Consider the following 17755-nt stretch of genomic DNA (forward strand, 5'->3'; position numbering starts at 1 on the left):
GGAGGGAAGCCACAATGTGTGCAGACCCACAAGTGAACATTCAATCGTTGAAAGATGTCATATATTGTGACGGGGTGAGGTCTAGGCTTACAGGATAGTGTCCACCGAGAATCGGCAGCCGAACAAGATGTCTGAGTTGCCTCTCGCGCAAGCGCCTAATGCACAGGTGTCTTCTTCATCTTCGCTAAATGCCACGCTTGCTCCTGTCGATGATGCACCGTAACATCTCTCCCCTGCGGCGGAAGCGCCGTCACGGCGCTTAGTACAGTGAACATCTGACGAAACAAGTTAATTGGGCAATCATGTGCCTGTGTTGCTGTAATCTGACCTTCAGTTTCCTGGCCACAAGTGCGGCTGAATGAACAGTTTCATCTGAACATCGAGTATGCTCCCTTCGTCCACGTCACTACCCCGTGACAACATTTCACCTCCATGCAAAAGCATGCGTACTAAAGATAACAAAGTTCACATGAGATCTACATGTTATGCTTCAACGCTTTCAATCAGAGGCTTGGCCTTAGCTAAATGGTACAGTGACATTATGAAAACGGTAAGCACATGAAAACCGAAAAAAGAAGGCAATACACAGAGCACTCTTGCAGCACTAACACACCATATATGCAGTTTCTTTCTTTATGAGACTTGTAGGGTCTCTAATAGGCGAGCGCCACCCCCACTCTCTTGGATGAACAGACACAGCAGATGCGGTCGGAACAAACCAAACAATACACATTTATTTAACTACTTTTTGATCGACGATATCGTCAGCTGGATTATTATAACATCAATCTTGATCAACACGCTAGGACATCCTTACACAATAGTAAACAACACTCGACAACATGACAAACAAAGCGGTGACGCTACCGCCTGACTCACCACGTCGGCCCACCGCAGACAGCCCGCGGTGCACTCCACGGCAGACCCACCGCTGGAGGCAACCGTCGGCGCTACGGCCCCACGCCAAAACAGACTCGCTCAACTCTCTCCCCCGCCACCAAGGCTTGCCTTCCACCAGGGGTCACTGCCAGCGCTACCGCTCTACCAACCATGATGATGATAGTGGTGATCACCGCTCGCGAACACAATGCCACCTATCAATAATTGTCACCCCGAAAATACGGCTTATGTGCGAGACACGTGTGCCAAACGGCGCAAACAACTTTACAAGAAGTGTCAGCACCTCCCTATCACTTCAACTTTAATTCAAACCATATCCCAAAAAAGCAAAAAAATCTGCTACACAAGCTCTAACGAAACATGACAACCCATGTCTCTACATAATGTCTCTGCACCACGACACCACCACCGGTCAACACTGCTGCACTGTCCGGCTCGATGACTTCACCTCAGTACCTTCGACCTAATGAGTTGCTTGACAACAACGGGCATTCACCCAGCACCCAGCCTAGGCGCAGAAGAGGCAGTCGCGAGGAGACACCGCCCCGCCACACTGGTCTAGTGGCTAAGGTACTCGGCTGCTGACCCGCAGGTCGCGGGATGGGATCCCGGCTGCGGCGGCTGCATTTCCGATGGAGGCGGAAATGTTGTAGGCCCGTGTGCTCAGATTTGGGTGCACGTGAAAGGGCCACTCACCAGGTTTGACAATTCTGAGCTGACAAGCGCAATGCGTAGACGAGGCGTTCATGGTCACGTCTGCCAAAGTTTACAACGCTACGCGCCGCGGAAATGGGTCAAATTTCAAGATGAATGCTGCTCCCCCTCTCCTCTACCGGCGCGGGCCCAGAGAATGAGGGCATGACGTGCGCGCATGAATGGCCCTACGTACATGGCAATGCAGTGACGTTGGTCTTCTAGGTAGATGACTCTGCTCTGACATTGCAAACGCTGGCACGTGACATGGCGAAAATGATTTAACACGGCATGCATAACTTATGTAATTTGTTGCTTGAAAAGATTAATAAAACTAGATAAATAATGAGACACAATAAGGGAATGTGAGCGTCTTCTTTCCATTTTTATTTCGGAATGAATTGCAACGAGATGTGGGGCTAATGTGTCAGCATTTCGCATACGTTCATGTCCCCACAGTCAGCGCATCGAGCAGATGACCGCCGTGGAACCCTCCTACGCGTTCGTGCACTTATTCTGCTCATCTATTCTACCGCGTCTAAGCCAGCGTTTCCAAACCATCCCGCAAAAACAGGCAGAAGGCCACAAAATCACGGTGGTCAACAAAGCAATGCCGCTGGCGTGCTCGGGGGTTGGGCTTGTTTGGGCACGTCATGCGCACGTGACCTCTTGGTGAGATGCTGGAGAGGGTGGCAAAGAGATTTGGCTTGCGAATGCTATGCGGAGAGAGCGGCAAAGGTTTAGAGCTCGCCTATTCTCATCCTCGTTTTGCGTCGCTTCAAAAAATCTGTTTTTTCCACTCATGATGAACCGATTAAAAAAATTTAGGGGGCAAAATGTTCCTCATCGGACACCTAACAACTTCCACTGTCTAACTAAAATTTGCTATGTGGCCTGGTGAGTGGCCCTTTAAAGAACCCCAGGTGGTCGAAATTTCCAGAGCCCTCCACTACGGCGTCTCTCATAATCATACGGTGGTTTTGAGACCTTAAACCCCACAACTCAATCAAATCAATCAATCAAGGAGACACCCACTCTGTAAGGTGGCCCGGCCCTATCGCTCGTCACACAAAGCAGCTTACCGAGTGATCGGCGTCTACCGTCCCGGAGGGTGTCATGACGCCCAACTCTCTTAGTCCAAAGAGATAGAAGAAGCTATTTACAGAAAATCAGACGACCCACGAGGCTTCCGTACTCACTTGCTTCGGGCTTGGCCTACAATCCACGTGCTCTAAGCCTTGTTCACCCCAGGATGCAGACGACATGACTCCCATACTCAACTGAACAACGTTCCTAAAAACCAACCACAACAACAACAAAAGCACTTAAGAGCAGAAAAAAATAAAAACTCGAGTGCCTACTAGTTTAAACACGTCACAAATACTGATCTACTCGCTCTCAACAAAGCACACCACCGACGCTAGCAAAGAAGTCTCTCTAGGCCTACTCTACCAAGCTTTAACAAAAGCATGTACCGAACCACGAAAACTGTTGTCCGATGCTCCAAGAGCCCTACGTTGGGCGCCAGTGTAGGGTCTCTAATTGGCGAGCACCATCACCACGCTCTTGGATGAACGGACGCAGCAGATGCGGTCGGAACAAACCAAACAATACACCTTTATTTCACTACTCTTTGATGGACGATATCGTCAGCCAAATTATTATAACATCAATCGTGATCAACACGCTAGGACATCCTTACAGAATAGTAAACAACACTCAACAATATGATAAACAAGGTGGTGTTGCTAACGTCTGGCTCGCCACATGGGCCCACCACAGACGTCCCGCGGTGCCGTCCACGGCAGACCCACTGCTGGAGGCAACAGTCCGCGCTACCGCCCCACGCCAAAATTGACTCGCTCAACTCTCTCGCCCCCCACCAAGGCTTGCCTTTCGCCTGGGGTCACCCCCGGCGCTACCACCCTACCAACCATGATGATGATAGTGGTGATCACCGCTCGCGAACATAATGCCACCTATCGCTCAATAGTTGTCATTCTCGAAATACGGCTTCTGTGCGAGACACGAGCGTCACGCGGTGCAAACAACTTTACAGGGGGTGTTAGCACCCCCACAGACTGCACATGCTTGAGAACTGGGCTATCGGTTTCTCTCCTATTTCTACACTCTCTCTCTCTCTTTTCCTGTGTGCTAATGATTGCAGGCTTTGTTAGCAAGCATATGCTTGAGTGTTTCGTGCTGCTGTAAGCCAAGATGAAGAAAAGGCGCTTGATATCACGCAAGATCTTTTTTGACAAAGGTCATGACACTGTCAAAAGCAAAATTAACTGCGTGAAAAAGGTGATGTACATAAAAAGAACAAGAGCATTACAAAAGCTGGCCAGCAGTAATGAACATAAATGAAAAACAACAAATGTGACTAAAGAACGGAAGCCATCAAAAGGTAAAATAGATTATATACAGTAGTTGTAAAAAAAATAAAACAAAAAGAAAGCGAACTTTTAAAGGGTTGAAATCCGAAAGGTAAAAGGAACACTAAAAGTCACTAGCTTTGCAAGAACGCCAGCTCTTTCTTTGAGAGCAACACAGAGGGCATGCTAACACAACTGGGTCCGAGCTCTGCTCAAGACGCCTCGTAAATTCCCCAAGAAATCTGGTCGCAGTTGTGGCATACTTTTCTTATTCTTCTGGCACAACACACTTGGGACATAAGCTAGTAGTGGGTAGCCTGCTGAGCAGAGGAAGAGGGAGTTGGAACAATGGCAGAGATGCATTAATAAACCGCGCTGTGTTTTCGGAACCGCGTTTCAAAGTGCTATATTTATTGGTGACCCAGACTACGACCGCGACCTGCCATGGAGCAATGTGAGCATCTCGACAGCCTCAGCCCTGGTACCTATGCCACTGCACCCGGCCATGTACCCTCTTCTGGTGTTGTTGGAGGTACTACTACCATGACGCTACCACAGCTGCGGCTTGCCAATCCCTCCTTATGGTTCATTCAAGTCGAGAACAAGTTCCGCATTCATCGCATCACGTCAGAAGTTCGCAAGCATGAGCTCTTCATTGAAGCGTTGCCGCCACAGGCAATGGCCGAAATACACGGCATCCTCGTGGGCCCGCCTGGTGACAATCCATATACGACAGTCAAACAGGCTCTTCTTCACCCGCTCGTTCCGCCTAAGCATCGGCGTATTCAGCAACTTCTGTGAAACGAAGAGCTCGGGGACCGCCGTCCCACACAGTTTCTACGTCACCTGCAGTACCTGAGCCAGACGGCTCGGAAACATCCATACTACGTGAGTTGTTTCTACAGCGTCTTCCACCTACCATGCGAATGGCTCTTGTCCCAGCTCAGGATAAGTCCCAGCTCAGGATAAGCCGCTGTCAGAGCTGGCAGAAATGGCCGATGACATGATGGACGTTGCTCCGGCAGTCATAAACACTGCTCACACCTCTCCTATTTCCGAAGCAGATTCCCCTCGAGAAACGATAAGAGATCTCGCAGCTGAAGTCGCCAACTTGTGTCTGCGATTGCTGAGCATTCGCAGCTTAAATGACCAGCCTCGTCCACATCGACCATCTCTCACGTCGGCTGCTCCGCAACGGCCCCTCTACCAGCACGAGCACTGCTTTTCACCGCAGAACACATGCTATTATCACCGGAGTTTTCGTGCCGTGGCTCGCAGATGTGTGCCACCTTGCTCATGGCACATGGGAAATGCTCTGGCCGATCGTCAATAGCAGCGGCGGGTGATCAAGGCCAAGCATCAAGCTGCCTCTTTCACATCACCGACAGAACCACAGATCTGCGCTTGCTGGTCGACACTGGAGCAGAAGTCAGCATAATTCCAGTGTCCAAAACTGACCGGCGTCTTTGCGAGAAGTCAACTCCTTTACATGCAATCAATTCTTTCGTCGTCGCAACTTACGGACAGAAGTCTCTGACCCTTGATCTCGGTCTTAAGAGGAAACTGCAGTGGTTGTTTTCGATAGCAGATGGACACTACGCAATCTTAGGCGCCGATTTCTTAAGGCATTTTCATCTGCTCGTGGATATGAACCGCTGTCGCCTGGTGGATAGCTATACCAACTTATCGGTCAATGGTTTTCTGTCACGCGCTATGGCCCTAAACCCCACTTTCGTGAAACCGCCCACGTCACCATATTGCCACGTTTTATTTCCCAAGTTTTGTTGTCGACCCAAAACACTACACAATTCTCAGCGCAAACCATGCCTGCAGTTTTCGAGAAGCTTCCGGACTGTAGTAGATCATTTCGATAAGATCACGCCTACTCTGCGAACTGTACAGATTATTCTGGAACCTACGCCACTGCCAGCGATAACGCTAGAACATTCGACGGCAACAGTATAAATGCCGACGCGCTTCGCCGCTTGCCAGTAGTTGATCGACGGCCGACGTTCCGTTCACTGCTATCTGTGCAAGACTGCTACTGTAATCGAACTTTCCATTTATTGGGCACAAGTTCGGCCAAATAAACAGTTAAATCCCAACATAAAGTCTCCTGTCTTCGGCCACGTCACGACCCCGTAACATCTGCTGAAGGTGCTGCTTCGTTCATGTACCGGACACCCCCGTCAAGCCGTGAACCCAGCCCACGTCACGGAGAAGACATTGACGCCAACCAGGAGCAGCAAACAAGCCGCCGACAGCAAGGGCTACCACCGGAGTACGAGCTTCTACAAGACAAGGGGCGGAAGACGAAGGCCATGACCGCGACTGCAGCGACAATGACAACCGCAGCGTCCCAACCCACGATGGTCATGCATCAACCCAGGGAACCACCAATTTTCCATGGGTCATCAATCGAAGACTCGAAGTCCTGGCTAGAAACATACGACCGTGTGGCCGCCCTCAAACACTGGGACCATGACGAAAAGCTCCCTCGTGTATTTTTCTATTTAGAAGACACCGCAAGGACCTGGCTCGAAAATCGGGAGTCCACGCTCTGAACGTAGGATGTCTTCTGCGGCGCATTCCTGCAAACGTTCTCGAGCGTCGCTCGCAAAGAAAGGGCCGCTGCTTTATTAGAGACCCGGGTTTAGCTACCAAATGAAAATGTCGCTATTTTCACAGAAGAAATGACCCGCCTATTCCGTCACGCTGACCCAGACATGCCTGAGGAGAAGAAAGTTCGTTTCCTCATGCGAGGGGTCAAACAGGAGCTGTTCGCGGGACTGATGAGAAATCCACCGAACACCGTCCAAGAATTTGTAGCAGAAGCGACCACTATCGAAAAGAGCTTGGACATGCGCACCAGACAGTATAATCGTCACCCGACTCCAGAATGCGCTGCTGCTCAAGCCAGTAACTCTGAAGACCTGCGTGAAACGATCCTAGCGATCATGCGGGAAGAGCTGCTCAAGCTGTTGCCTTCGGCGCAGCCTCAAGTGGATTCGATCGCCGATATTGTGCGAGAAGAAGTTCGGCTATCGCTTCGAATTCCCCAAGCACCGCTGCCCGAGCTGGAAGCTATGAGCTACGCCACTGCAGTGCGCCATAACGCTCCTCCCCGTCCACGCAAGAACGCCGCCCCATCGCACTTCTTTCGACAGACGCCGCCACCGCCGCCACCCCCACCGACGTCATACTGTTCACCAGCAGCCCAGCGCAGCGCGCCGAGGAAGACAGACGTCTGGCGCATTCCTGACTACCGCCCGCTCTGCTACCACTGCGGCGAGGCCGGACACACATACCGCCGTTGCCAGTACCGACAGATGAGACTGCGTGGCTTCGCCGTCAATGCACTGCGTCCACAGCCAGAAAAGTGCAGATTTGCGTATGAGGAGCTCTTGTTTTTGGGGCACGTTATTAGCAAGTCTGGAGTTCGTCCTGATCCACGGAAAACAGCCGCCATCGCCAACTTCCCGCTGCCCACTGACAAGAAGGCGGTGCGCCGATTTCTGGGCCTGTGCGCCTATTATAGGCTGTTCGTGAAAAACTTTGCCCGCATCGCTGATGCTCTCTCTAACCTTACCAAGGCCGACGTGGAGTTCAAGTGGGAAACGCCGCAGGAACACGCTTTCCAGGAGCTTAAACATCACCTCCAGACGCCTCCGTTACTTGCCCACTTCGATGAATTCGCCGAGACAGAAATACACACTGACGCAAGCAGCGTAGGTCTTGGCGCCGTTCTCGTGCAGAGGGCTGACGGACTTAAAAGTGTTATTAATTACGCCAGCCGATCGCTATCCAAAGCAGAAGCCATTTATTCCACAACAGAAAAGGAGTGCCTCGCCATCATCTGGGCTACGTCGAAATTTCGCCCTTACCTCTACCGCATGCCCTTTAAAGTTGTGAGTGACCACCACGCCTTGTGTTGGCTAGCCACCTTGAAGGACCCTTCAGGTCGCCTCGCACGATGAAGCCTGAGACTTCAAGAATATGACATTACTGTCATTTACAAGTCCGCCAAGAAACACTCTGACGCCGACTGTCTCTCTCGTGCGCCTGTCGACCAACCACCACCCGACGACCCGGACGACTACTTCTTGGGAACGATAACTACCGACGACTTCGCGGAACGACAGCGGGCCGACCCGGAACTTAAGGCCCTAATAGAATACCTCGAAGGCAGGACCGCCGAAGTCCCGAAGTTATTCAAGAGCGCACTTGCGTCGTTCTTTTTGCGAAACGGTCTTCTACAAAAGAAAAACTTTTCACCGCTTCGAGCTAAGTGCCTCCTTGTGGTGCCTTCAGCTTTGCGACCAGAACTTCTGCAGGCCCTGCAAGATAATCCGACGGCAAGGCACTTCGGTGTTTCTCGCACGCTCGCGAAGATGCAAGAAAGGTACTACTGGCCACGTCTTACCACCGACGTCACTCGTTATGTGAGGACATGCCGGGACTGTCAGCGACTCAAGGCACCACCAACAAGGCCAGCGGGACTTCTGCAGCCAATTGAACCACCTTGCCAACCTTTCCAGCAGATTGGTATGGAACTACTAGGGCCGTTCCCGACGTCGGCTTTTGAAAACAAGCGGATCGTGGTAGCTACCGACTACCTCACCCGCTACGCCGAGACAAAAGCCCTTCCCAAAGGCAGTGCATTCGAGGTAGCTAAGTTCTTGGTCGAAAATATAGTCCTACATCACGGTGCCCCGGTGGTCCTTATCACCGACAGAGAAATGGCGTTTACTGCCGACTTAACTCAAGCGATCTTGCCATACAGCCACACAAACCACCGCCGGACGACAGCGTACCACCCACAGACCAACGGCCTCACCGAGCAGCTTAACAAGACGATTGCCGACATGCTGGCAATGTACGTCGATGTCGAACACAAGACGTGGGACGCCATTCTTCCGTACGTAACCTTCGCATACAACACGGCGGTGCAGGAGACGACGCAGATATCTCCATACAAATATGTCTACGGAAGGAGCCCAGCAACGACCCTCGATGCCATGTTACCCAACGTCACTGACGAAGAAAACCTCGATGTGAGTGAGTACTTTCAACGCGCCGAAGAAGCCCGACAACTTGCGCGTCTCCGTATCAACAATCAACAGACGACCGACAGCCGCCGTTACAATCTTCGACAACGCTTCGTGGAATACCAGCCCGGTGAGCGTGTTTGGATGTGGACGCCGATACGCCGACGTGGACTAAGTGAAAAGCTTCTGCAACGGTACTTCGGACCGTACAGGCTGGTTCGACGTCTCGGCCCACTTGATTACGAGGTTGTCCCAGACGGCATCACGAACTCTCAACGACGCCGATCGCGACCTGAATTCGTCCATGTCGCGTGCCTTAAGCCGTTTCATGCGCGTTGACAAATTGAAACAGTGTTTTTTTTTATTATTATTGTATCGTAATTTATTCATTGTACTTTCTTGCATTATTGTTGTACCTTCATCTTTAGTTAAAGCATCGGGACGATGCCTCTTTCAGAGGGGAACAATGCCACGTTTCATTTCTCAAGTTTTGTTATCGTCCTAAAACACTACACAATTCTCAGCGCAAACCGCGCCTGCAGTTTTCGAGAAGCTTCCGGACTGTAGTAGATCATTTCGATAAGATTACGCCTACTTTGCGAACTGTACAGATTATTCTGGAACCTACGCCACCGCCAGCGATAATGCTAGAACATTCGACGGCAAGAGTATAAATGCCGATGCGCTTCGCCGCTTGTCAGTAGTTGATTGACGGCCGACGCTCCATTCACTGCTATCTGTGCAAGACTGCTACTGTAATCGAACTTTCCGTTTACCGGGCACAGGTTTGCCCAAATAAACAGTTAAATCCCAACATAATTTCCTCTGTCTTCGGCCACGTCACGACCCTGTGACAATATACAGCTCTGCTCAACGAGTTTCCGGAGATTACAATGCAGACTCCCATGGCTAAGACCCCCAAGCACACTGTGACCCACTGCATCGACCCACTGCATCGTTTGTTCGTATCGATGCGTCTCGCCGTGCTCTTCAGCCTCGCTATGACAGTCCTTTCCCAGTAATCAAGCGTTCTGAACATCATTTTACAATCCTGCGTAATGTGCATGAAGACACAGTCAGCATTGAAAGGATCAAGCCGGCACTCATTCTGACAAGCTCCTTCTGATCGTTTTTTTTTTTTCTTCAAGTGCCTAGGGCCTCTTGTCTACAGGGGGGGGGCCTATCTGTGGCATACTTTTCTTCTTCTTCTGGCACGACACACTTGGGACATAAGCTAGTAGTGGGTAGCCTGCTGAGGAGAGAAGAGGGAGTTGGAACAATGGCGGAGATGCATTAATAAACCGCGCTGTGTTTTCGGAACGGCGTTCCAGAGTGCTATACAGTATTTTTTGATCATGACAGTCTGACCAAGGAAGGCAGAACAATTGCAAGTTTCACAGTGTAAAGCCATGTTGCTGCCCGACCTTTGTTTGAAATTGTTGACATGTTCTCACAAGGGATTAGTAATACGTTAGCCAGTTTGGCCGTTTAATTTATCTATATGTGTCAATCGCTCTGTATGTCATCTTCTTGTTCCTGTTTTTGTGCACTTACAGTTTCCACAACACCTTCAATACTGCACTTGGCACAGTTCACTGTTTAATGAATAGTCTGCTCAGTTACCTTTGTCTGGGATTGATGTTCTGAGTTTTTAGTGCTATGTATAGTGGTAAGTCGTTGCCTTTGAGATAGCAGACTAGTTGGCCACATTTTTACTGCTCCTGCCACAGGCTGAAGTTGTTTTGCAAAGGCTCAACAGTACACGCACTACCAACCGATCGCCACCAAAGTTAGGTAAAATGTTTGGAAAGAGGATAAAGTTCCATGCAACGCATCCACACTCGTATGAACGTTCGCTAGAGATGATGATTTGATGATTGATTTGCGGGATTTAACGTCCCAAAATCACTATATATACGCTAGAGAAGTCTCAATCTCGTCAAACATGGTCACCATGTAAAAGTGCACCGCCATGTGTTTGGGAAAAAGCCCATATTGTATATGTACTGTCGGTCTGCTACATGTGGCAGAGCAGCAGTAAACAGCATTGTTTAGCACTTGAATAGATGGATTACGTAGCCATGCTGTGGTCTCAATGCAGCAGCTGTACTGTCTTGTTTCCATAAAGCGTTGAGAATAATCGTGGCAATAAAATAAGGGTGCAATGAATAAAATGCACGTAGTATAGACAGCCATTGAAAACTGGTAATTAAAATAAAAGCCAAATAATGTATCTATCAAATTGTGAATGCCTTTGAATGCTAAAGCATGAAAACGAGAGGCACCAGTGTTGAAGCCACTCATCGAACTGTTCAACATGCTGCCTTACGAGGCAACGGTGTTGGGATGGGCAGAACCAAGAATGTGGCCCCGCCTTGCAGAACCTGCCCAAGGAGGAGAGGCCCAAGGGGGTGACAATCCACAACCAGGAGGCGTTGCTGATGATGGCCAAGTTGCCTGAGGAAGAGCGCCAGGTGCTGTCACTGCCACGCTCAGAGTTTGTCGAGTACGAGGTGGTGCTCCAGAGCATCCCGCTGTCGGCCCAGCCTCAAGGAGCTTGCACCCTGCAGAGCTTGCTGGGTCAAGCGGCGGCCAAGTCGTCTGCCTCGCTAGACAGTGCAGTCTCCGATCCCATCGCCAGGTATGGCAACCTGTACGTGACAATACCCTTTCTTTGCCACTCTGCCGAGCCTGACCGATGCTTCTCAAGTTGCCCATTCTATGACAGGATAGCACTTTCATGCTCTTAGTCAAAGATCATAGAATCTTACTAGTCAGTTCATCTAAAGTTGAGTCCTTGTCATGCGTTGAAATGATGCTAAGCCAAAGCCAGACATCTTGAACTTCCGTTACCCACCTGTAGCCTGTGTTAGCATTTGTATTAGCTGGCCATTTACAGCTCGAAAGGGTTTTGCTGGACGCAGAGCTGCAAACATAACTGAATTTTGTAGTTATATGTGCAGAGCTAGCAAACACAACACAAAATGGTGTTGACTCATTCTTCAAAAAGCGGGCTTTTCCTCGCCACAGTTAGAGCTGCACAATCATATCACACGCTGCGTGCTAGAGACAGACTATCTTGGTCTATCTTTCATGGTGCCTTGGTAATATTGTCTGTGTCATGCACTGTATATTCGGTTTCGAGATCACTGCAGCAGTGTGGCTTTATGCATGTAAGCATGTATGATTTTGACTGAAGTGGAGTGATTACTAGTAAAGCCCCTGAAACTTGATAAAGTGGCGACACTCTCTTCTTCTGCTCACGCTTCTCCTCACTCTTTCTTCTTTCGCATTTTTTTTTTTTCGAACCACCTGCCTCGTCCCTGCATAGCAGACACCCTTTCGTGGGGAGAATGCACGCTTACCAGGCAACATGCTGATAGCAGTCGTGCCTGCTGTCTATTCTAGAGTTATTATTAAATGAGTGTAAGACTGGCTGACGACAGCTCTGTGTGGTGCCGTATAGGGTATATAATATGCGCTGACAGCAAGATTTGTAGAAAGCTTCACCATGACTGTCTGTGCAAGCAATAGCTCAGAGCTTCAGTGAAAGAATAATGCACGTTCACACCAAGTGTCCTTTGGCATGTGCTTGCCTTTGATTTGTGAATTGTTTTATTGGTTGTCTTTTTTTTTTGTTTACTTGTCAGCTAATGAGTTTATTATTATAGCACATGGCAGCATACACAGGGTGAAACGAATGCCTTTTTGTGTTCTCGCTCGTCATTACATCCGGTTCTATATGCTGTAGTTTTTTTTCATTGGCAAAATACAACTGCAGTCCCTGAAGTCATGTGAGATCAACTAGTCATTAGTGGCCCAGAAGAAGCGCTCATGCCTCAGGCTGTTCGGAGGTTTGTCTTTTGAATCGATGCACGGACCCTCTCTCGGCACCTCACCTGGTTTTGCATTGCCGATCACGGAGGCAATGCAAAGTGTTAATGGGTATGTCATTGTTGTGTCACTAGTTTTGGTTTCAGAGCACAGTTTGTTGTTGTCTTGTATAAATGGGCGTTGTAAAATAAATAAAGAATCAGTCTGCTTTGTAGGGTTATGGTGGCTGGTCAGCTCTCTTTTTTGCTGCCTCCGGTACCACATTGGCGATGAGGGGTCCTAGTTTGTTAGTAAAAGCAGTATCTCACCTGTAGCACGCTGGCCCCGTTCCTGCAGCCTTGCCTCCCCCAACATCATGTATGCCGCACCTGTACTGCGACCACAATGGCCTTGCTTGTTTGAAACCTCTTCTTTTTTTGGCCTCTGCAGCATTCAACTTTGCACCCAAATAACGCAAAGCCCTCCTGCTACACAGTCTGGGCATTGAAGGCCAGCATGAAACACTGCCACCGCATGTCTCCAAACCTGCCCACCCACTATCCGCTGCAACAGAGTCCAGCGAGGCCAAAAGGTTGGCGCCTGATCTGTCACCATATGATCAATCTGTCACCATATGACCAAGCAGTCACTGCAATTACGCGGCATTTTGTCTAAGCAAGCAATGTAGTCATAGAACACCATTACTTCTGCCACAGACCAGCAACCAGGTGACTGCATACAAGAATATGTCACTACTTTAAGAGAGCCTGCTGCTTCATTTTGTTCTGTCACCATGGATGACTCCCTCATCGACCAGCGCATATAAGGTGTCTCATCACATTACCTTCGTGAACGTCTGGTTCTAGAAGGTTCATTGCTATCATGCTCCTGGCATGAAATTGGAACAGACTACTGAGCAAGTTCGTGAGCTTATTCTCGAGCACTTTCAGCTGGTAACTTGACTTTCGAGAAATTCTATCCGGCTGTATTTGTCGTCGTGTCGGTTATCATCGCCGCAGACAAGTCTCCATTGACAGCTGCACTGAGACTCAGATCCTTCTGAGCGCTCCCACAGCCTAGACAGTGTGTCACTGCACAGTTTTCATTGTGGTTCCCACCAGCGCCATTCCTTGTTATTTCCCTGTCCTGCACTAGGTCAGTACTGTTTTCATTGCGTTCGCCACTTTCTCTCAGTCTGTATCATTCCACCGCTACCATTAATGAAGTCGCCTGTAAGGACTTTTCTAATGATGCTGGAAGGTTGTGTTATCACAGTGGCCGATCCTGCACAAGCCTGCATTTTTGTTGATGTTTCCATTGCCGGGAATTCCTTAATTGTAGTTTCTCGTTGACTAGCGACCATCTGTTTTTATTCTGAGGAGAAGATGAGTCACTTAGTTATGCTCCGCGAGTAGGCTTGTGCAAATATTTGAATGCTTCGAATATTTGAATGAATACTAGAGTATCTGAACTTGCTTCAATTCAAATTGAAATCATTGCAAATTTCGAAGTATTCTCAATGAACAAAAAATGTGTATACCGTATTTACTCGCATAATAGGCGCACTTTTTTTTTTTCAGAAAATCCGGCTTGAAGTTAGGGGTGCGCCAATTGCGTGGGGTAAAATTGTCGAAAATTTTTTCGACTCGCTTCGCACGCTTTAAATCTGCACATTTGTCGAGTAAAAGGCGACTTTATCATTTATCAATTAATTTAGTACAAAACCAACATACCTTTTAATAAACAAGCGAGAGCCGTCAACTGCACACACACACGCGTAAAATTTATTTACACAAAAGTCGTAGGTGTTCCTCCTTTTCCCTATTCATAGTCTGAGTCGGAGAGCACACATTCATCCTCGCTGAGCAGGGATTTGTTTTCGGTGTCTGAATCATCCGCACCCCACAACATGTCATCCTCACTTGCATCCAGTGCGTTCGAGATACCCGTCTTCTTGATGCTTTTCCTGATGACTTCGTCAGAGATCGCCTGCCACGCTTCCACGATCCAAGCGCACATTATTTCCACAGGTGGCTTCTGGAGTCAGCTGATGTTGTCCTCCAGCCATACATGTGGTGTACAGCCTTCGAACATTGTCCTTGAAAGGCTTATTCAAGGACACGTCCAAAGACTACAGTATAGATGTGAGGCCGCCAGATCTGTGCGCAGCTCCTCTAGCTCATCTCAGACGGGGTCTACTAGGTGCCCACGAAAACTGTCCAGGATAAGCATGGACGGGAACAACAGACCACCCGGCCGCCGACCCCAGACTGTTTTCACCCAATCTATCATGAGTTCCGTGCTCATCCAGTTTTTTTCCTGGACTCTGACATAGATGTCTTGAGAGAAATTTGCCTTTGGGAGCATCTTACGTTTGAAAATAGGGAGCTTTAGAATACCGTTTGCAAGCGCTGCGGGCGCCATATGAGTTTTAAATAGCGCCTACCCTGCTGCAAACTGCAACGCACAATCAAAGCGACACCGTAGCCTCGAAACCAGGGTTTGCGGGCTGCGATTGCCGCATGCAATTTTCATTTTCTGCGTTCAGTCCACGAACGCCGACTCACGTTACGAAGCATGCGCAGTACCACACCGCAAGGACTCGTGGTGTACTATTTTAAAACTCCCTAATGCTGGCAGTGACAGCGCATGGGCGCAAGCTACGCCATAAGTTATTAGGGAGTTTTAAAATAGCGCACGAGCCCTTGCGGTGTGGTTGCTGGCACTGCGCATGCATCGTAACAGGAGTCGGTGTTCGCGGACTACACGCAGAAAATCCGAAATTGCGTGCGGTGATTGCGGTCCGCATGTGGCCCGCAAGCGCTAGTTTCGAGGATACAGTGTCGCTGAGATCGTGCGTTGTGGTTCGCAGCAGGGCAAACGCTATTCTAAAACTCATATGGTGCCCGCAACGCCAACAGCACTTGCAAACGGTATTCTAAATCTCCCTATTGTAAAGCTCCTTATTATGGTGCATCGTTGTGTATCAGCGCCAGACGATCTGACGATGACGCTCCGTGCACCTTTCTCCGCTGTCGTGTTCCATGACATATCAAACCAAAAGGGGGTCTGATCAGTGATGCTGATCTGAGACAAAATGAAGTGTTTCTGCTGTCGGAGCTTTATAATGAAACGGTGAAAGTCCACCACTTTGTCCTGATATGCTGTGGGCAAGCGCTGGCACAAGGTGGTCCGCTTTCGCAGTGCGAGGCCATGGCGCCGCATGAAATGAGTTGTCCATCCGGAGCTGGCTTTGAACTCTTTTGCTTCGATGCGCTGCGCTCGCGCTATTCTGCGCGCCTCAGTCTGCACAATATCCAATGACACAGCACACCCGTCTTGTCGTAGCTCCCGTATATGCTGGACCAATTGCTCTTCGACGTTCGGATACCTGCCTGTCTTGGCACCACGGAAATCCCGTTGTGTCTTCTTCGTCGCCTCAAGTTTTAAAGACAATAATCTTTCTTGAGGACCATCGACGCAAAAATTTTGGTATGTCTGTATGTCTGTATGTTTGTCTGTCTATTCTTAACGGCATCGAGTATTTGAAACAGCCGACCTCATCCGCAGCGCCCACCTATGTTGCTCAAGGTTGAACGTTCATGCTTGTGCAATTGTCAATTAAAAAGCAATTATTGCGCATGACTGGGGCACCGTAACAACACTTATATATTTTGTATGTGAGCTTTTTACTAGAAAAGCCATACATAAGCAATTTTAAGGACCGTAGCGCTTATCACGGTACACTGACCATGCCACGGTTGCACGGAAAGACGAGTGTTTCCAACGCTTTGCTAAAACGAGACAGTGTTGGCGCCTACCCGTCGCCTTGCGTTCTACACCTTATCACCACTGAGATGAGTGCACACACCCGTCTCAGAGCCACGCGCTGTTTTCTAAAAAAAACTGCCAGATGGCGCTTATGTCTCACGTGTGACGTGACTTGATGCGCTTGTTTGCCTCCGCTGCACACTCGCAGCGCCTTCAGAATACCATTCACCGATTTTCTTGTGCAGAACATCAAATAAATGTCTGGTTCACTCTCTCCACACGCAAGACTATCGTCTTTCGACGACATTTGCAGATTACATGCAGATACGGGGCCGATTTTTTCTTCTTGATCCCTCCAGTACCGAATGCTGGTTTCTCCAACACAGAAATGTCTGCTTGCAGCCCGGTTATCGTGCTCCAGTGCGTGCTGCACTGCCTTCAGTTTAAATCCAGCTGTGTAGCTTGTATACTTCACCATGGTGGAACCAAAGTTGAATACACGACCACAACATACGCACACCGCTTGCAAAATGGCTTAGAAATGTGGCCGTTTGGGCTAGTTGGTATGACATGACGATAGTTATAGCGCGAGAACAGAACGAGGAAAAAGAGACAAGAAGGACACGAAGATAGTTATAGCACGAGAACGAAACGACGACAAAAAGACAAGAAGTACATGAAGGACACGAGCGCGTATCCCTCTTGTCTCTTTGTCGTCATTCTGTTCTCACGCTATAACTATTGGCAAAATGGCGTTTCTTTCTTTTTCTATGATGGTGGTGATGATGATCGAGCTCCCAGCGTTGTACACGTGACCTCCAGAGGTCACGTGTACAACGCTCACTAGAGTGTCGTACCAGCTTTGTTGTGCGAGCGTTAGCTTCCTTCATACGTGGGGCTGTTTCTCATTTAGAGGGCCGCCGACGGCTCTTCGTGGTGCCGGACGGTGTGTGGGGGAGCTGTACGGTGGAAGCCTAATGGATGTCGCAGTAGTTTCTTGTGTGTGTTTAGTTTAGGTCATTATTCTGACAGCAGTCCTCGAGGTCAAACTCTGAGGAGACTCCCTGCTCCCCACGCTTGGGTGTACCTGTTTGAATTCATTACAGCCAATTGAGTGTTGTCAACGGAGACTCTTGTGAGGTCCTTTTCTATTTG

The 17755-nt window shown here is 49.1% G+C and overlaps 1 protein-coding gene across 2 annotated transcripts in view; it reads left to right on the forward strand.

Annotated features, from left to right (window-relative positions):
* Positions 1-17755, forward strand: part of LOC119173507 (WD repeat and coiled-coil-containing protein) — a 299780-nt gene that overhangs the window by 253441 nt on the left and 28584 nt on the right. The window contains exon 10 of one of the 2 annotated variants that reach the window (XM_037424303.2): positions 11398-11669. In XM_037424303.2, the coding sequence (XP_037280200.1) occupies positions 11398-11669 (272 nt within the window). The remainder of the gene's footprint in view (positions 1-11397; positions 11670-17755) is intronic. The other variant, XM_075896540.1, reaches the window with a different exon arrangement.

Source organism: Rhipicephalus microplus, chromosome 5, assembly GCF_043290135.1.
Source record: "Rhipicephalus microplus isolate Deutch F79 chromosome 5, USDA_Rmic, whole genome shotgun sequence".
Classification (NCBI taxonomy): Eukaryota; Metazoa; Arthropoda; class Arachnida; order Ixodida; family Ixodidae; genus Rhipicephalus; species Rhipicephalus microplus.